Here is a 21,918-nt window from a genome sequence, read left to right as displayed (position 1 = left end):
ATAGAGTATATCATGCTGAGTAAAATCAAACAGAAGGAAATGGATTGATACAGAATAATCTCTATTTAGAACTTGAAGATACAGACTAAAATATCATCTAAGATCCAGCAGCAGCAGAACTGGAAATCTGGAGAGCTGGTTGAGCGAACTAACTCGCTCTCTCTCTCTCTCTCTCTCTCTCTCTCTCTCTCTTTCTCTCTCTCTTTCTCTCTCTCTCCTGCTGTGTGTGTGTGTGTGTGTGTGTGTGTGTGTGTGTGTGTGTGTGTTTGAATGTGTTTGAACGTAGTTTGGGGATGGGGTTGAAAGGGAGAGGCTAGTGGAAATCTAGTAGAGGAAACAGGTACTCTGCTGATGGTTGTGGTGTTGGAATGATGCATGCATGAAACCTACATTAACCGTATTATAAATCATAATAAATCAATAAAGATAAAATGTTTTTAAAACTTTTATTAAAAATAGAAAGAAAGGAGCTGGAGCAATAGCACAGTAGTTAGGGCATTTACCTTGCACGTGGCCAACCCGGGTTCAATTCCCAGCATCCCATAAGGTCCCCTGAGCACCGCCAGGAGTAATTCCTAAGTACAGAGCCAGACGTAACCCCTGTGCATTGCCAGGTGTGACCCAAAAAGCAAAAAGAAAAAAGTGACTCTTTAAAAAAAATAGAAAGTTGGGTGCTGGAGCGATAGCACAGCAGGTAGGGCGTTTGCCTTGCACTCAGCCAACATGGCCAACACAAGTTCGATTCCCAGCATCCCATATGGTCCCCCGAGCACCGCCAGGAGCAATTCCTGAGTGCATGAGCCAGGAGTAACCCCTGAGCATCGCCGGGTGTGACCCAAAAAGCAAAAAAAAAAAAAAAGAAAAAAAAAGAAAAACAAAAACTGGGCACTTGAGTTTTTAAAAGCTCCTCCCAAAAGTCTCAAGTGTAAGCAGTGCAGAAAACCTCTTCTCAAAACCATATTTAAAAATACAGCCATCAGCAATAATTTTATTGTTAATGAACATAGACAAAACTAAATTCTTTTAGCAACACTATGAGTCAATAATATGATATTATTAAACATAATCGTTTTGAAAAACAGAATAGGAGAGCCTCCATATACACATTATATATATTATTTTATGCTTTTATTAGTTCTATGAACTTGATTAAAGAGAGAATAGTGAATTATTAGGATATAACATTTTTAGGTAGAAGATGTAGTTTCGAGTTTGGGGCTCAATATTTCTAAACACTTTAAATTTCTAAAGTTAAATTCCTTCCTTTCCCTTCTTTCCACTTCCCTTCATTTCCTTGCCCCTTTCCTTTCCTTCCCTTCCTTCCTTTCTTACATTCTTTTCCTCCTCTCTCTTTTATCTTAATTTTTATGATAATAATTCATATTTATTATGAGACACATTAAAATTTGCATACATTATCTCCTTAATATACTTTACATATATAATTTTGCACAGTTTTACATACATAGTTTTCATAATCTTTGGAGGTAACTTTATGACTACCCTTTATAGATGAAGAAACTGATAAACAGTATCACAGAACTACAATTTGAACCCATATCAACTGACTCTCAGGTTATGCTCTTAATTCTTCACACTAATCTGCCATCATTTTGGTTCTAGCTGCTTTTAGATACTCAGAATATGTTTGTGAACAGCAACTTAATTTGACTTACTGAGAAAAGTTGTGATGTTATTAAATCTAGTGATTTTATACTATTATTGGCTATAAGTTTTTATTAACAGAACTTGGCTTGTTTGATGTCTTTCAAACATAAGTAATGCACTTAGCACTCCCGTTGTTCATCAATTTTGCTCAAGCAGGCACTAGTAACGTATCCATTGTGATACTTGTTGTTACTGTTTTTGGCATATCAAATACGCCATTTGGGGAGCTTGCCAGGCTCTGCTGTGCAGGAGGGATACTCTCAGTAGTTTGCCAGGCTCTCTGAGAGGGACAGAGGAATCGAACCTGGGTCGCTGCATGCAAGGCAAATGCCCTACCCGCTGTGTTATCACTTCATAGGTAATATCAAGAATAAACATGCATTCCATGATGATTCCAACACTCTGAAGTATGACCCAGTTTCTTACATGTGAATGAAGACAATTAAGATCTCACTATATTAATAAGAACAATATATAAAAAGTGATAAAGTAACATAAACTATACAATTGTCAGTTACTAGTTCTGCTACCATAACTACCTCCATTACCACCCATTATGAAGATAAAAATCACATAGAACTGAGAGATTTTACAGCATCAACCTACAAGTCAGTCTGAGGCCTAATTTCTGTTCTCAGACATCCCTTCCTCACCCTACCCCACCCCATAGTGCAGCATGATCTTAAGCATATGGTTTTTTTAATGTCCAAACTCTCTAATGATAAGTAGCTCTACCCACCTTCTTAAAAATGTTCATGCCAAGATCTGAAGAAAGATCTGGAACTGCAGACCTACGTAGGTTTGTTAGTGAAACTTTAGAAAAGGCTTCGGGGCTGAGAGATTTCTCCTCTTCGTTACACTTCATGGTGAGATCCTTAACAGACAAAGTTAGATATAATGATTAAAGATGTAAAGTTTCATATACAAACACTTTTAACATTTTGATTATTATATTTAGTATGGAAATGCATAATGCTTTAATATCTATGAAGCAGCTAACTTGTGTAGAAGACATTCAGAACCTAAATTTTGAGATGAAAGTATATATTTGATATTAATTTTAATTTATTTGGGATTTTTCACAATAATAGTCTAATAGTCTGAAACATTAAAGAAAGCAAAGAAAATAGAAAGTAGAATTTAAAAAGTGTTTCCCACTTAATGATTTGTGAAAGCAGTATCTACTTTGTGCAGAATCATATATTATTAAAGAAGAGTAAAGTTTTTTTCCACGCAAACATTGCTGACTATCTTCAGAATAGTCACTTTTACACATGTCCAATTCTCACTTTAAGTAAACTTACTTAACTGAATCACATTACATATTTCATCTTTCTGCATATATTCAGCACATGGTGTTGATAAGGAAGACTGGAAGAACACATGTTCAATTTGATTTGAGGGAATTGTTTATTAAAAAGTTATTTTTTTAATGCAATGCCATCATGCAAATACACATTCAGTAGTTTCTTCCAAACATATGTAATAAAGAGTAAGGCTGTTTACAGAGAGCAATATCCCTAATGACAACATGGAGGCACTGGTAAATTAGAAGCTACACAAAAGAGAATATGACATATTCAGAAAGACATTAGTATTATGCTTCTGTAAAATTACTAATTAACAGATTCCCTATGATCTAATAATTTGATTATTTAGAAGGTCCAATTTTCCATAATTTAGAAAACCAAAGGCTTACAAGAGGCATTTAGGTAGCACTGTCTTGAATGATAAATTAATGCTAAAGAACAGCACAAGGGTACAGCAGCACAAGGAAAATAACACTAGAGTAAACTACCAACCAAATAGGGTGGCCTTGAATACATAAGGGCTGGATTCACAGAAGAAAAGGAGAATCTGGCATGCCAGTGTTGTTGGTTCCAATAACAATGAACTAAGTTTCTCTTACTTGTGTTTTGTGAGTGTTCACTAGTGAGGGAGCTGCTGCCACCATGGAGCTACTCCGAGGTCTGGGCAGGAGAGGAACATCTGGATCAGGGGTTTTTTCTGGCTTCTCTTCCAACATGTGACGTAACCTTTGTAGGTAGTACATCAGAGACCACTGAGTTCCCTCCTCGGACCAATGGGGCTGGAGTAGGCAGCGGAGCACAGCAACGTCAAAGTAAGTGGCATAGCGAGACCTTTGGCATGGAGGTATCACAAGGGAGCTCCTGTTCCAAGTGAGATAAGGAAAGTAGTAATAATTCGATATCAATTATTCAGTAATTCAAGATTCAATTCAATAATTCAATATCCCAAGCTGATACAATATGACACTCCTGCTTTTTCATTTGCTCATAAATTTCCTCAGATATCTTGTCTGGTTTTCTCAAATATCCTCTTCACTGGTCTCACACTCTACTTTTGCTAGATACTCCCTGGGCAGAGACATTGAAGAGCTTTGCAGGATAGTAGGAATTATCCAGGTAAAGTTGAGAATGAGGCAAGAGAGTGGGTCAGTATTTCAGTAAAAGGCAATAATACCTACAAAATTGTAGAGTTTTTAAAAAATCATTAGGCTTGGATCAGTGGAGGAGGATTATATGTAATTGGAATTACTGGTGAACAATGTGAATGTTAGACAATGATGAAAGTTAACAGAGATAGGTAAATTTCAGATTCGGATGTCCTTTCAATACTCAGATTTCAGTTCTTATACTCCATATAATGGAAGTGCTATTTGTGTACTTTGTTGTCTTATGTTAATTTCAATTGCAGAGATGTTTTGTAAAAGATTCAAGAAAACTCGAAATGCTTAAGAGCTTTACTATGGATAAACTAAAAATCATTTTTAAAATATGGAAGTTATTTAAGTTTAAAAACTTTTTAAAAAAATCTCAATGTTCTAAAATTCTGTTATTCTATCTAAATACTAGACATATTAACCACAAAATTACTTAGCTTAACACATTGTTTTAGCTCTCTCAGCGATGTGAAATTAAATGTAACTTCTTTGCTTTAAGGAACATAAAGTCTAGTGAAAATGAGAGACAATAAACAACAAATTATATATCAATAACTTCTGGGATCTAAGCTGAAATCTTAGACCCAAATTTTAGTCCCAAAGCACAATTTCTTCCTGAGTTAAGTGATACGAAACTGGAAATTTTAATATCCTGTTATCAACTTGCATATGGCACTACCCACACATGAAGCAAAATGTGTGATTTCAGCAAAAATGCAGCCGCTGACTTAGAAGAGGTTTTACTAACTTACAAAATCATAGATTCTAAATTGAAGGTTATGACTCATTGTTGGTTCAAGATATCAATTCAAGTGGTTATGACTATGATTAAAATATTAATGTGCTAATGTTCATACTAGGACTTGTATTATTGGTGAAGCTTGTTTCATGGCATAACTTTGTCAAATCTGATGCATAAAAAACATTGTTTGCTGCGGGCTATAATAAAAAGTGCAAATATACAAACCCTGACCAGATAAATTTTCATGATCTTTTTTGCTCCCTGTCAAAGTCAATGTCTTATTTTCCCATTTTTTATTCTCATTTATAGCATTGTCTGGGTGTGTTGAGGAAGAGCTGTCCACATAAGTGGTGGCTTCATTGATATACAGTAAACTAAGCAAGTTAAAATTTAACCACATAATGTATTAGAATACTAGTTATGAGTTGGCAGTCTATCAGCCCAGTTTTCATCCATGTTATGCTAGACGTTATTCCTTTCCTAGGGAACTAAATACTCTTTCAATTATCAAATTCATTGGGAAGACCCATAGACTCTTCAACTTTTGACCATTTTTCATCATTCCAAAGATGTCCACCTCCATTATTGGAGTTTCTATTCAATTCATTGCTTCTCAGTCCTCCATACCTCTGCCCACATCCCTCTTATAGATCTTTTAATCACCCTAGAATAAAAGGCAAGCTCCTTGCAGTGGCCAACAGAGTATCCCATTCTAACTTCAATACCAACTCGCCCTATCATGCCCATTATTTATTGAGTGCCTCTTAGCTCCAAACTCATAGGTTTTTGCTTGCTCTTTAAAACTGGACCTGTGCTCTTTTATATCTTTTACTGTTGGCAGCTTGTATGATGTTCTTTTAGAGACATAGGGCTGGTATTGCAGGAGGAGAGAATTGGGCCTTGGGTGCTGCTGCACTTGCAAGGCACATTCTGACAATGTACAGTTTCTTCAGTACCAGGGCCCTGTTGTTCTGTGATCTGTGCATCGTGCAGAGCCTCCCCAGGGTGTAGCTGCTGCAGCAAAGAAGGGTGTTTGCTCTCACACCAGGGTCCTACAGCACTCCCAGCTTTCCCTGTGCCCAGCTCCTATGATTAAAAGTAGTTGATGGCACCCAACAGCCAACCATTCCCCATTTCAAAAAGTATTGTAGTAGATGATCTCCCCTAAGAAATTTCTCCATGAATAGTTTTCCTTAGCACCCCTGAGGGTTGATTTGACAAGTTTCAAAAGCTGATTTTCAGTAAGTTACTTGCTGCAGCCACACAGCATCTCCTCTATCACTTAATGAGGCATGAATTTTCTCTTTCCAGCACTGTCAGAATCTGAATCCTGGGGAGAATGGGGCATTTGGGTATACTGTGTGAAGCCTAACATTAGCGAATGCTCTATTATATCTACTATTCCTTTTCCTTTAGAGTCTTTTTACTTCCTACTAGCCACTCTCTCATTATTCTAATACTCCAATCTCATTATACTCGATAATTCCCTTTATTAAACCTGCTCTTCTCAAATTACAGTGTGATTTCTCTTTCCTGATTGAACCCATCTAATACCTCTCAAAGCTGCACCTCAGCTATATTGACTTTGATACCCTTGAAAACACCAAGTTTTGCCATCTTGAGAGATTTTTCCTATGTGGAAATTTCTATTCTTATGGTGTAGGCTTTATCTGAGTTCTATTCTAATGTTATCCTCAGAGAGGTCTTCCCTAGGCACTATGTAAAATATCACTCCTCTCCTACTGTCAAAACTTAAATTTACTCTAATTTTGTCATAGCATATGGCATAATTTAAATTGTGCTCTATTTAATAAGTTTACTTGCATATTCAATATGCCAAAAACAGTAACAACAAGTCTCACAATTTGTTGTAAGGTGTTACTGGTGCCCACTCGAGCAAATTGATAGACAAAGGGAGGACAATGCTAAAGGGCTACAGTGCTACTTGCATATTGGCTATCTTCATGTACTTGGATAAACTAGTTTCGTATAAAATTAGCACTTAAAAAAAAGACTTTTGGGGGCTGGAGTGATAGCATAGCAGGTAGGGTGTTTGCCTTGCACGCGGCCGACCCAGGTTCTATTCCCAGAATCCCATATGGTCCCCTGAGCACCGCCAGGGGTAATTCCTGAGTGCAGAGCCAGGAGTAACCCCTGTGCATCGCCAGGTGTGACCCAAAAAAAAGCAAAAAAAATAAAGACTTTCGTATACAAAAGCAAAATTGTTTTGAAAAATTAAAGAAAAAAAACACCAAAGGGAATGCAACACAGGAAGAAGGGAGGATACAATAAAAATGAAGCATAAATTAATTAAACGTAAACTAAAAAAAATTCAGAAGATCAACAAAACCATGAGCCATGTTTTAAGATGAACAGAAAAAGAGAAAACATGAATTAACTGAATCAGAAATTACCACATCAGAAAATAAAGGATCCTAAGGGATTATTATAAATTATCTTTATGCCATGAAGAGCCTCGAAGAAATATATACATTTCTGGATCCTATAAATGTCCAAAGTTAAATAAAACAAAATAGAACATATGAACAGAACAAATTCATATAAAATAAATTGAAATAGTAACCAAAATTCTCTAACAAACCAAAAGTCCAGGTTCATAAAGGTTTACTAGCAAGTCCTTCCACCCTTATAAAGAAGACCCATTTCCAATCCTTTTCAGACTCTTCAGAAAATTGAAGTGGGAATTCTCAGTTTCTATGAGGCAATTATTAGGCTGATACCAAAAGAAAACATAAATACCAATAAAAAAGAAAATGAAATACCTGAAGAATATAGATGCAGATAACCTCAAAAATATTACCAAATCAAATTAATCAATAATACGGCAAAAATATTATTCGCCATAGTCAAGTAGGATTTACTCCAGGGATACAAGTCTAAATAATATATACAAGCCAATCCATGTAAAAACACCATTTCAATATAAAGAAATAAAATCATCTGATCACATAGATGCAGAGAAAGCATTTGATAAGACCCAATTCAGATTCATAATAATATATCTTTATAAAATGGGAACAATATTTCCTCAATATAGTTAAAGCTATTGACCGTAGCCCACAGCAAATATCATAGTCAATGGCTAAAAACTGAAATATTTCCCCTAGAATCAGTTATATGAGAATAAAGTCTACCCTTACCACTATTAATAAACTTAATATTGGAATTACTTGCCATGTCAATTAGACAATATAGAGCAGTTAAGGGCATCCAGATTGGAAAACAAATTAAACTATCACTACTTGCAGAAACCCCAAAGACTCTAACCCCCTAAAGCCTCTAGAAACAATAAACTTATACATACTAAAGAGATAGGCTACAAAATCAATATGCAGAAATCCAGCATTTCTATAGGCAAGCAATGAGATAAAACAGAAATTATTAAATAAATCCATTCAAAATTGTTCCTCAAAAAATCAAGTACCTGGGAATAACCTTAACAAGGGAGGTATTAAAACATATAAAAATAACTATAAATCACTAATGAGAAATAAAAGAAGACATAAGGAAATGGAAACACATCCTCTGTTCATAGATAAGAAGTATCAATATTATCAAATATTGTCAAATTTGATTTGACAATCAAAAAAAGTCAAAATTATCAAAGATTCAACGCAGTCCCTATTAAAATTCCTATGACTTTCATTGTCCATTTTGTATTGGGGCCACCCTCAGAAGTGTTTAGGGTTTACTGCTGGCTCCACACTCAGGAATCACTACTGGTGGGGCTCAGGGAAACTTATGGGATGCTGGGGTTCTAATGGAGGTGAATCACATGCAAGGAAAATCTACTACTCACTGTAATATCACACTGACCCCCAACATGTTTATAAGACATAGACCAAATGTTGATGAAATTCATATGGAGTATTTTCCCTCCCCCTCCCCAAATAGACAAAGCAATTCTCGGAGAAAATATTGGAACCATCACATTCCCTCACTTTAAATTATACTATAAACCCATAGTAATCAAGACAATGTGGTACTGGAATAAAGATAAACTGAGACAAATGGAATAGAATTGAGTGCTCAGTGAGAAATCCTGGGGGATACAGACAGCTAATCTCAACAAAAGCGTAAAAAGTATAAAGTGGTACAAGGTAAGCCTATTTAACAAGTGGTTAGTGAAAATGGTCAGTAATATTTGAAAAAATTAAACTCAGATTAGTTTCTCACACCATGCAAAAATGTAAACTCAAAATGGATTCAAGACCTTGATTTCACACTTAAATATTAGGTTACTACTGAGGAAAACATAGGCAGAACCCTTCATGACAGTGAATATATAGCACTGTCCTCCTGTTGTTCATTGATTTGCTCGAGCAGGCCCAGTAACATCTTTATTGTGAGACTTGTTATTGTGTTTGGCACATCGAATACATCACTGGGAGCTTGCCAGGCTTTGCTGTGAGGGCGAGATACTCTCAGTAGCTTGCTGGGCTCTCCGAGAGGGACCGTGAATATAAGAAATATATTTAATAATTCAATTTTAGTGCACCAGTGAGATTGGCACTCATCACAAAGAATAAAACAAATAATGTGGGTGGGGATATGGGAGAAAAGAAATGCTGCTGGCAATGTTGACCAGTTCTACCCTTTGGAAAACAATATGGACACTTCTGAAAAAAAAACTAAGAATTAAGCTTCTATCTAACTCAGTTATTCCGCCTCTTGGTATCTAACCCAAGGCCCTAAAGAGTTTTCAGGAAAATTATCTGTGCTCCTATTTTCATTATAGCACTATTTACAATAGACAATATTTGGAAGTAAGTGCCCAAGAACTGATGACCAGATAAAGATACTATGGCATATATATTACACAATGGAATAATACTTGGTTATACAAAAGACAAAAATCATGCAATTGCTGCCACATGAATGGAAACTGAAAGTATCATGCTAAGTAAAGTTTGCCAGAAGGAGAAGGACAGACGCAGAATGAATTTCTCTAAGATGTGGGATATAAAAGACATAGTAAGGAAATGACAAACTCCCAAAGGCAACAGAACATGAAAACTGATCTACCAAACTGGGCCTGGGGTTCAGGCAGAATGGGAAGATGAAATGGGGAACATGATAGGGGAGGTAGGTGGGCACTCTGGTGAAGGGTGTGGTGGAACATTTTACCCAGAAAACCCTCCCAGTAACAGCATTGTAAGACTTGTTACTATAAAAAAAAATTTTTTTTTGGTGGGAAATGGGCACTGGTGAAGGGATGGGTATTTGATCCTTGTATAATTGAAAAAAAGTTTAAAAAGTTAAAAGAAAATTTTAATGTGTTGGACAAAAGGGGTATTTACAATGATATGCAGGACAACTTTTGGAAGGTCACTGTTGGGTTCATTATCTTTTTAGGTGATGGTTTTATGGATGCATACACTAAAAAATCAAGATTGTTTTCTTGAATACTATTATGGATCTATAATTTTGCATTTAAACCTGAATCCATATTTTATTTGATGTATAGAATATCTTAATAAAACAGTGATTGTACATAATTTTTAAATTGTTATGCTATTTAATAAAAGGAGTTGTTACTTTTCAGCCTGATTTTCATTAGTCAAGTGTCAAATTTAAAGGATATCATATAATTAAAACAGAAAAGTTTCCTTTCAGTAGAAGGAAAATAAGAGTAGCAGAAAAAATAAGCAGACTATATAAATTGCACAAAATAAAATTGAAGACATATATCCCCAAAATGAATTATCAAAGTAAATAAGTAATAAGAACACTCATAAGATAAAATTCCTAACTACCAGGTTGGATTAAAAAACAAAGTTAGTCACATAATAATTATAAATGAACATCCTAAAACTTGAAGACGCAGAAAACTGGAAAGGGAGCTAATGTTACAGATATGCAAATCTAAGTAAAAGAAAGTTAGTTAGAGCATAATAAAAAGAACTTGAGGTTAAACAAAAATTACTAGATACAATGAGGTACACTGTAATAGTGAAATAATACTACTCAGAAAACTGCACTAATAGGCATATATCTAATAAAATTCTTAAAGCAAAAACTAAGAAACTAATAGACTTTTAAGGAGAAAATAGACAACAATAGGCTTTTAAGACAAAAATTTCAACAAATAATAAACCAGACATGTGGATATTAGTAATAATACAGATGTTTTGAGTAATACAGTTTATATTATTGGTTACTTCTTGAAATGCTTATAAATTAAGTCTCCAAGGAAACTGAAAAATCATTTTAAATAAATCTAATACTAAAATTACTATAGACTAGTCATAGAAATCAACAGTAAAAGAATAGATGTAAAACTCAAATTGATCAGCAAAATGGAAATATGAAACAAGTCATGAATGAAATATAAATTATGAGTTGTAAATATGAAATAAGAGAAGAAAAGGAAAAGAACAAGTATTATTAAAATATTTGGATATTAAAGGACTTTTTTAAATAGGTTTTCTATTGAATCACTGTGAGATAGACCCTTACAAAGCTATTCGTGATTAGGTTTCCGTCATACAGTGTTCCAACACATATACTTTTTTAAATAATATAAAAATTCCAAGCCACTTTAAGAGATTATTGTACATTACACAGTATTCAAATCTAAAGCTTCCATAAAAAAGAAACAAAGTGAGAAGTTCACAAGATAAAATCGGTCAGTGCAAAGCACTGATTCTGCATAAGATTATTATCTCATTAATAAAAATGTTTTAAAATTAGTAAAATGCACAGCTCAAATGAGTTAGGATATAAAAAATAAACTTCACAAGAAGGAAATATAAATAATGAATAAATATAAACAGATACTCTTCCTTACCTAGGAAATATCAACTTAAACCACTTTTGGTCATCAAGTCATATTTACGAATTTGTAAGACTATGAAAGCTGAAAACTGGTGCTATTATTACTGCATGTGAACATATGCAAACATACATTACAAGTAAATTTTGTTTCAAAATCTAGTAAGATTCTATTTTACTTTATTTTCTTCAAAAAAGATGTCAAGGCTGTCTAACAAGAATAGTCTTCAACAAATGATGCAAAGACAATTGTATAGCAATGCTAAAGACTGAAGTTGAACCCTTGCCTCATACCTATACATATAATTCAAAATGGATCACAGACCTACATGTAAAAACTACTCTTATAAAACTCTTATAGGGAGACAGAAATAAGTCTTGCAATTTAATAATAGGGTATTTTTTTACAAAAAGTATAAGCATTTTTTAATATAAATTAGGATTTTTTAAAATCTAGAAAAATGTAAATATCCTTAACATATCATACAAGAATTTTATCGCCAATGAAAATACTATCTTAGAAAAATTTACCCCCATACACAAGAATGCTTACTGCAGCAATTTTATAATAGTAACAAATTGAAGAATGATCTGAAAGTCAGTGAAAGGAGAAAGAACAAATGAATATTAAATATCTATCTGATACACATTATTTATGTTTCACATGCCGTGTATGGCCAGGGTGATTACAATGTTCTGTTCTACCTCTGTGTTGAATATTCAAGTGCACTTGAGTAAGGACAAAACTGAACAATTAGGTATTATATACTTTTTTCTGTTTTGGGGAGAAAATCAAGTACTTTAAACTTTGTCATTATGGATCAAATATCCATATCAAAAAGTGAATATATATACAAAGTATAATATATTCTGTGTTAATTTCTGTAGGCTTATAAAATATATTACACATGTAAATCACATATACACAAATTACTTTTATCTCCTGGATGATGTATTATGTCTAACTTTTAATTATGTGATCATTAAAAATGCTGTGTCTCAGAATTCCTAGTTTCTCAGTTTTCATACAAAGCCTGAGGGCTAGATTTAAAAATATGATTTCCAATCTGAATAGAAAATCCTTTGCTTCCAAATCCCTTTCTCCCTGACCCCATTCACTATCTTTCCTTCTCTCCTTCCGGCCCTAGAAAATTGGGTATAACCTGTATATTTTGTCAAGAATTCCCTGCCTCTAGCTATTTTTAACTGAATGTGATCAAAAGTGGCTTCCACACGAGACTGCAAGGTAGCAGGAAAATGATTTATTCCCCTAATTTCTTCCCTCCACAGATCTGTGAGGACTGTCACTGTGATTTTGGGCAGATAAAAACTGTGACCTTTGATGAAACTCTCTCTAAAGGGCTCTTCATACTGCACCTGCCCACCCTTTGCCCTTTCAGTACTGAAGCCAGTTGCTTCTCCCATGGGTATAGCCCAGGGATAACTCTAGGGTAGCCATCATTCTCTCTAAATCTTTGAAACAATCCTAATTTTATTTTTACTTTTGTTTTACGGGTCACACTCAGCTGTGCTCAGAGCTTGCTCCTGGTTCTGTGCTCAGGGATCACTTCTGATGGTGTTCAGGGGACCACATATGGTGAAGGGGGTTGAATCCAGGTCAACTCCTCTGAAGGCAAGCTCTGTACTCACTGTGCTCTCTCTAGTCCATTACCCAGATTTTAATCTCTTCTCAGATTCCCTATCTCTCATTGATTCCCTTCTGATACTGTGCCTGATTGCATTCCCATGTTCATGTTAAGAAAATATAGCAATTTTAATTTTCACATCTACCAGTTTTCCAAGAGTCTTGCACCATTTTTTCCACTCCTGTCCACTCCTCAATCCCATTTCTTTAAAATGTCCACTAATCCCACTTTTCTCAAGCCTATAGTTTATACCTAGAATAATGGGATTTTCCCCCAGTGCTATATTCTGTACTGCTGGATTTATAAAGAAAAAGCAGAGGATGAGGTTGGCTGGCTACCAGCTGGGTAATTTTAGGTCCTCAAGCATTTGTGACAATCATTTGACTTATTATAAGATCCTGTGAAACCTTTTTTTTTTTTTAAGAAAACCTTTTTTTTTAAGAGAGAGAAAAAATAGGCTTCTGTGATTAAGGTAGATTATAGTAGTTTGACAGAATTATTCCAGTCCCTCCTATTAGACAGCCAGAAAGCTTTCACTTTCTTGCCCTGAACATCACTGTCCCCAAATAGTTTATAGCATGTTCCATAAGTTATTTCAAATTTCTAGAGGTGTACTTCATGTAATGAGATGCCAGTTCACAATTTTCATGAAAATTCCAAAGTGGATAAGAAGGACTGCAGCTGTTAAACTTCATATTCCCAGTTCTTACACAGACTTACTAAAAGAAAAATACTGAGAAAGGAATCCAGGAATCTTTATTTTAAATAATACCTGTAGGCAATTTTTAATAATCATATTAAGATCTGAAGAAAACTGTGCTTGAGAAACATGACATGTATGTGTTTTATACTTTTAAGTGATAAATAATTAAGTGATAAAATAATCCCTATGTAGAAATACTACCAGGGATATGTTAATAATTCTATCCCTAAGAGTACCAGACCACACTTAAGTATTTTACACAAAATTTATTTGACTAAAAGACCATGAGCTTTAACTCTGAGTGCCACAGTTAGCTTCTTCCTAATAGATTATGTCAGTTGAGTACATGAGGGACTGTACAATAATAAGGTTCTATCAAATAAGGAGGTTATACTAAAACCAAGCTTGTATCATGAGGAACCAAAATTTATAGATTCTCTTGATAAAACAATGAAGCTAACAAGAAATTTTTGTAGCAAACATTTATAACCCTAAGTGCCTTCATTTACCTGTTACTCAAGGGTATTTTTTGACTTAAAACTATACAAAGGTTAAGTAGTCAATAATAGATAAGGACTATCAATAAATATTTTACTTAATTGAGAAAAGCATAATTAGATGTAATAAGATTTTCACTAACAAAAATACGTTTCAGTAACTAATGAACTCTCTAATCATTATTGTGAGACAAAAATTCACTAACTGAATTAAGATTCTTAGAGACAGGAAACAGTATGTAGGATAAAAATGTGTTCCCCCAACATTCCATAATTCTATAAATTATTTAGCATAAAGTAACAAATTAATTATGTAAAATAACAAAGAAAATATAAATACAAAAAATTCATAGCATTTATATATACTTGATGAACTCATGAGATGACTTTTATACTTCAAAAATATTTTCATCTCTAAATGTTTATGCAATTTTTATATATTTTATATGCATACAATAAGCTATGCATCATGAAAAAAGGGGACCAATGAAAAAGTTAAGGACTACTTTAATATCTTTTCCTAGTGACATGGTTAAGAAAACCACATAATTTTGAATTGGCATATCCTAGTAGAGAATATTCAAGACAAAAAAGCTTTATGGAAATAAAAATCTAAGCAGTGAACTATGGAAATCAGTCTAGATGCTCTGAGTATTTAATGAAGCAGAAATTAAGTCTTTGTATATGGTAATTAACAATAAAGTCTTACATCCATTTTATAACATAGTTGCCTATTCACTGATTGTAGAGTTAGAAAATAATGATATTCAGAGTAAAGAAAAAAGAACTTTTCTATATAAGCAGATATATTTTATTCCTAGGACATTTGCATTGCTTTGTTATTAAAATTCTCCTATTTTTGATAAGCCATAAATTCCTCCAGTGAAGACACATTAGTACATTTTCTGAAAAGTCTATCTTATGCATCATTTCCATGGCAACCATCCACTGCAGCTAGGCAGAGTGAAGACTATGCTAAAGAGCCATTGATGAGTGTGTAATTCACATATGTTGGCTTATGTATGTACACTATTGTGTGCATAATTCAAAGAACACATATATTTAATGTGGTAGTATCAGAATATACAAAGAAAAATATGCACTTCTACAAAGAGAAAAAAAACTTGGTAATTAAAGTTGGCTTTGTCTTAAGAGAAAATTCCAATTGCAATCTTTATGACTTAAGAGGATGGCATTAACTATTCACATTAACAAGTTTCAAAAAGTTACTAAATGTGGGAAAAATTATGTAAGAATAATCCTGGATATATTATGACCTTAAGATTTCACCTAAATATTGTTTCTTATAACTATCAAAGTCAGGTCAAAGAATAATTTAAGATAAGAAATCACTTAAACTGAAATTTGTATAGAACAGACTAAGTTAAAGAAAAAATAAGAGAAAATCTAGTAACCAAAATAATGAGAATACATTTTGGTGCAATGATCATTATGGTGCAATGATATTTGGTGGATAATTTGGTGCAATGATAATTTTGGTGCAATGATAATTATGATCATACATTAAATGGTGGTGATATAATCAGTATTGCTTTTTGTGTAGCCAACATCCAAAAAAATAAATGATAGCTGATTTTTGATATTCACCCTCATGTAGTCTCCTGATACTTTTTTCCAAGGTGGATTGTTGTATGATCAATATAATATAGCAGAAGTGATGACATCATCACCTTGGAAACAGGTTATAAAAAAAACTTAAGTATCCAACTTGGCTGTTCTTCCTTTTATCTGGAATAATTTGTTTCAGGGGAAGCCAGCTGCTCTGCTGTAAAAAGCTTTACTGAGAGGCCCAGATAGAGCTGAAGCTTCGTGTCAATAGTCATTTGAGTAAATATAAGTGCACTGTCAGGCCTGATCAGCTCTGAGATATCTGTAGCCCTAGCAACAATCCTGAGAGATGACACAGCAAAGAATTCTGGGTAAGATATGAGTGATTTCTAAATAGGAATACTCCAATATTTGTCAAAGTTGATTTTAGAATTACTATCAACAAATACCTTCAATTTTCTTCCCTTAAATATAGTACCATCCTCATAGTTATCTTACACCACCACTGTACCTTGGAGATATTGGTACAGATAACTAGTATCTTTGGTTCAAAAGTAGCAAAATTGAGAGGAAATATTCTTAATGGAATTGTCCTCAAGTTATAAAATGACTTAGTTGCAATTAAACAAGGTTCTTATGAAGAAATCTGGACTTTGAATTGATCCTGTAACCAGATGTGGTTTAGAGCAAACTTGGAAGAACTTTTTGCCTGTGGGAGGTATGACAAGTCATTGGGAGCTGTAAAACATACTACAGAAGGGAGCTAGCTAAAATGTTTTCAATTATCCTGGACTCTTGAATTTATACATTTATATAGTCTCTTTCTAAAATATATCACTGTTGGTCTGTATGTCAAGAGATTATAAAAAAAGTGATGGCATGTGCCATTTGTTATTATTTATAAAAGGTATCTTTCCATCTCTTATTCTCTCTTATGGGAAACCATCTGCTTATTGCAAACAGACTAACATGAGGCTCTTGTGATTAAAAAACTGCGGTATACAGCCAACAGTCACCCCACTGAATATCAATAGATCCCTCATTCTGTGACCTCTCTCTCACACTTCTTGGCGTGCACTGGTTTACAAGCATTTAATTTTTGTGTGTGTGTTTTAAAGTACAGTGACACCAGGACTGGAGTGGTAGTACAATGAGTAGTGTACTCATATTGCACATGGATACCCTGGATTCAATCCTCAGCACCACATATGGTCCCCACAACCTACTAGGAGTGATCCTTGAGCCAAGAGGAATCCCTGAGAACCCCTGAGAATAATCAAATAAACAAAAAAGTACAATAATTTAACACACTCACCCACCGCCTAAGTGTCCATATCCCACCAACACAACACACAAGATACTTCCCACTCACTTTCCTACCCAAATTGATAACATTAATTTTGTCATCAGAGTCTAAGGATTTGTTATCACTGGATATTGTCTGTTCCTTTGTTACGTTTCTTTATATACCACCTCTCACTGAGATCATGTGCTAATTGTCATTCTCCATCAGACTTACTTCAATTCCATGCACACTGTAACTAAACCCAAAACCAAACAAACAAAAACAAAAACAAGACTTTTAATTCCTGTCAGGACTCTCATCCCTGAGGCTCAAACCTCCAACCCCTGCTATGAAGCAGGAGGGAAGAGTTGAGTAAGTCCCTTTTCCATTACCTGCAAGTGAGCTATGATAATCTCTTTACCTTGGCACTCTCGAACCTCACTTACCCAACACTAACACCCTGACCCCTAGCTTGGATTGCTGCAGTACTGAAAATAATGAAGAAGGGTAACCTATCTGTATGTATGGATAACCAGAAAATCCTCAAAGACACCATGCTCAAAAACACCTCCCCAATATTCTGGATAAGAATTTCAAAGTGATGGTGATTAGCGTGTTCACCAAATTAAGAAAACTATAGAGGAAAGTTCCAACAAGGAAAAAGGAAGAATGGAAATATTTCAATTACTAATTGCTGATGGGAAGAATATGGCAGGAGAATTCAAAAACATAAGAGGGAAGAAACAGAATGACAGAAGCATATGAAAGAATCAGTGTGCTAGAAAACACACTCCATGAAACCATCCAAAAGAAGAAGGGGGTGGGAAAAAAAGGAAAGGAAATCTCAGAAATTTATGTGAAAAACCTGAAAAAAACCCATCTGAACTATAGGGACAGAGATACAAAAAGAAGTTTGGGTAAGAAAAAAATAAAGCTAAAAACTTTCCCATTATAAACATCAGTTTAGATTATGAGATTAAGAAAACTCAGAGTATCAATCAGAATAAACCAAAAACAGAAAACTACCAAGACATATGTAATTAAAAGGGCAAAAGTCCAAGACACAGATAATATCCTGAGAGTAGCAAGAGCAAACCCACAAATTACCATAAGGAATTTTTTACAAAAACCACAATGATCTTTATAGTGAAATCCTATAGGCTAGGGAAAAAATGGAATGATATATCCCAAACAGTAAATGAAACTTGCATCAAAACAAAAAGTCTTTATGTACCTAGTTTATCATTCACATCTGATAGTACAACACAAAATTTCTTTGATTAAGAGCTAAAGAAGTTTTGGTAACAAACCTGACACTGTACGGTGCACTAAATTATCTCAGACAAAAGGCTAACAAAACAAACATGAAATGTAAAAATGTACAGAACCCAGACAAAAATATAGTATTAAGTTTCTTCTGAGGTTCAATTCTTGGAGCATTCGTTCAATACATTTCTCAACGTTTTCCATGGATTCTGTCTAAATCTGAAGGTCTTTATTTTGAATTGACTTTTGTGTAAGGTATGAGACACAACTACAGCTTTTTATTTTTATTATTTTTTGCATGTGAGTATCCAGTTTTCCCAGTACCGTGTGTTAAAGAAAGTTTGTTCTCTTTACTTCATGTACCCATCTCCTTTATCAAAATTCAGTTGACCAGAGATTTGGAGGTTGTCTTTTTGTTCTCAGTTCTAACCCATTGGTCAGAGAGTTGATCGTCAGTTCAGTAGCATGCGTTTTGATTTATAGTATAGTTTCAAAGCAGGAAATGCAATTCCACCCAATTTCTTATATCTCAATATGAATATGGCTATTTGGGGTATGTCATAATTCCGCAAAAGCTTTATTAGTGACTATAAAAACACATGAAGAATGTCATTAGAATTTGTATGGGGACTGCATGGAATCTAGCTCATAATTTAGGTAGGATGATTATTTTGTCATTATTGATTCTTCTAATTCATGAACATAAAATATTTTTAAATTTCTTCATTTCTCCTCTATGTCTTCTATAAATGGCTTACAGTTTTCATAATAAAAGCCTTTCACATATTTTGTAACATTGATTCCTCATACTTGATGTTTTGAACACTGTTTTGAAAGTAATATTTTTGTTCTCTTCTAGTTCATTATTTGCATAGAGCCACCCAACCAATTTTTGCATACTAAATTTTAATTTTTTGCTCTTTGCGTCACACCCGGCGATGCTCAGGGGTTACTCCTGGCTCATGCACTCAGGAATTGCTCCTGGCGGTACTTGGGGGACCATATGAGATGCTGGGAATCGAACCTGTGTTGGCTATGTTGGCTGCGTGCAAGGCAAACGCCTTACTCGCTGTGCTATTGCTCCAACCCCTGCATACTAAATTTTTAACCTGCTACTTTGTTGTATAGATTTATTGTTTCTAGAAAATTTTTAGTGGAACCTTTAGGAACCCCTGTGTATATTATCATGGCATATGCAGATAGTAATAGCTTGACTTCTTTTCAAATTTGTATTTATTTGATTTATCTTCTTGCCAAATTTCTGTAATACTTCTTCTAATACTATTGAATGAAAGTTGGAGAGAGTGGAAATTCTTGCCTTTGCTTGATCTCAGAAGGAATAATTTCAGCTTTTCACCACTGAGAATGAGACTAGCTGTGGGTTTGTTACAGATGATCATTATTATCTTGAGGAAGGTTCTTTATATTCCGATTTTGAAAGTTTTTAATCATGAATGAATGTTGGATTTTGTCAAAAGATTCTTTGCATCATTTCATGTCATGATATATTTTAATTTTTCCTTTTATTAATATGGTACTATTACATTAATTTATTTGCATAAGTGAAGGGATAAATTTTTCTTGATTGTGAGTTATGATCATTTTAACATCCTGCTAGATTCAGTTCACTAGGATTTTGTTGAGGATTTTTGCATTGATGTTTATCAGGGAAATTGGTGTGAAATTTTTTTAGTACTATCTATCTGCTTTAGATATTCGTGTTATGTTGGCTTCATAAAGGCTAATAAGGATTCCTATTTGTTCAATTTTAAAAAAAATTAGTCACTGCGATGTATAATTTACCACATAGTCAATAATAGGGATTTTATGAATGAAACATTCCAACACCATGCCCCCTACCAAAGTGTTCATTTCTCTGCACCCTTGTTTCAGGGTCCCCTCTAAATCCCCTCTGCCATTTCAACACCCTCACCCCCATCTCACAATTCAGTTATGTGGGTAAGTTATTGGATTCTTTTGCTGGTGGACAGCAATTATTCCATTACTATGCTTTCCCAGATCTCACATGGTAGTGATCATTCTGAATCTGTCTCTATCCTCTGCAGGTAGTATGGTACTTACACTTAGCATGGTATCTTCCATTTATATGCATGTAATGGCAACTGCATTACTTTGTCTTGTATTTTTAATAAAAATTTTTAAGTAAAGAACTGAATTTACAAAGTTATTGATACTTGGGTTTTAGACATACAATATTTTGACACCCGTGCCACCACTTGTGTCAACTTCCCTCCACCAGTGTTCCCATGCTTCCCCCTGACCTGCCACCTTGACAGACACATTTCAAAGATCGGTAGTTTCGTTTATATCTCAATGTTTCAATATTTCAATGTTTTCATTTAGATGTCAATGTTTCCAATGTTGTTGAGTCTGTGCTTTATATATATATGTATCTATGTATATATATGTGTGTATATATATATATATAGCCATAACTTCATACCCAATATAACCAAGGCCCCTAACCCAATCCTCCCATTACTTTTCCTTTGTTCTTCTTTCACCCATTGAATTATTTCCTTCTATGACCTTATTTTCCCTATACTCTAGTCTCAAGACTTATATAGTAACCTTCCCTTTACTATATTAAATTTCTTCATCCAGTTATTCTATTTATCACTGATAAGTGAGATCATACTGTCTTTGCCTTTTTTCTGATTTACTTTACTCAACAGATATCCTTCAATTCTAACCAGGTTGCAGCATATTGCGTGATTTCATTGTTCAGTGCAACTGCACAGTATCCCTTGTGTTTATATACCAAATCTTTAAAATTATTTAATTTTGTATTTTTTCTTTGGGTTCAACTGTTCTTGGATCTTAGGTTGATGCCATATCTTAACTCTTGTATTGAGTACAACAATGAGTAATGGTATACATATGCCCTTTTGAATGACTATTCTTCTGTCCTGGGTATAGATGCCCAACAATGAAACTGACAAAAAGGGCAGTTCACTGAGAACTCTCCATACTGTTATCCAAGGGGCTTGAGTCAGACAGCACTCCCACCATCAGTGGACAAGAGATCCTTTATCACCACATCCCTACAAACACAAATTGTTCTATTTTTTATATTTTCCATTCACACTGGTGTGAGCTGATGTCTCTTTATTGTCTTGATCAAGATTTCATGACTGTGTGTTTGATCTTATTAACAGCTGTCTCTAGCATCTATTGATAATCATATAATTTTTAATTTTACTGGTATTGACACTGAATGACTTGTGTATATTAAACCATCCCTGCGTTCTCCTGGAGATAA

The 21,918-nt window shown here is 34.3% G+C and overlaps 1 protein-coding gene across 3 annotated transcripts in view; it reads right to left on the bottom strand.

The window, feature by feature from the left end:
- The window catches only part of UNC80 (unc-80 homolog, NALCN channel complex subunit), a 255,397-nt gene that overhangs the window by 206,601 nt on the left and 26,878 nt on the right, over positions 1–21,918 (bottom strand). For all 3 annotated transcript variants that reach the window (XM_056111839.1, XM_056111840.1, XM_056111841.1), the window contains exons 8-9: positions 3,578–3,839; positions 2,408–2,542 (exon numbers count right to left, since the gene is read on the bottom strand). In XM_056111839.1, the coding sequence (XP_055967814.1) occupies positions 2,408–2,542; positions 3,578–3,839 (397 nt within the window). The remainder of the gene's footprint in view (positions 1–2,407; positions 2,543–3,577; positions 3,840–21,918) is intronic.

The sequence above is a fragment of the Sorex fumeus genome, unplaced genomic scaffold (genome assembly GCF_029834395.1).
Source record: "Sorex fumeus unplaced genomic scaffold, SorFum_2.1 ptg000014l, whole genome shotgun sequence".
Taxonomy (NCBI): Eukaryota; Metazoa; Chordata; class Mammalia; order Eulipotyphla; family Soricidae; genus Sorex; species Sorex fumeus.
This window is presented reverse-complemented; position numbering and strand designations above follow the sequence as displayed.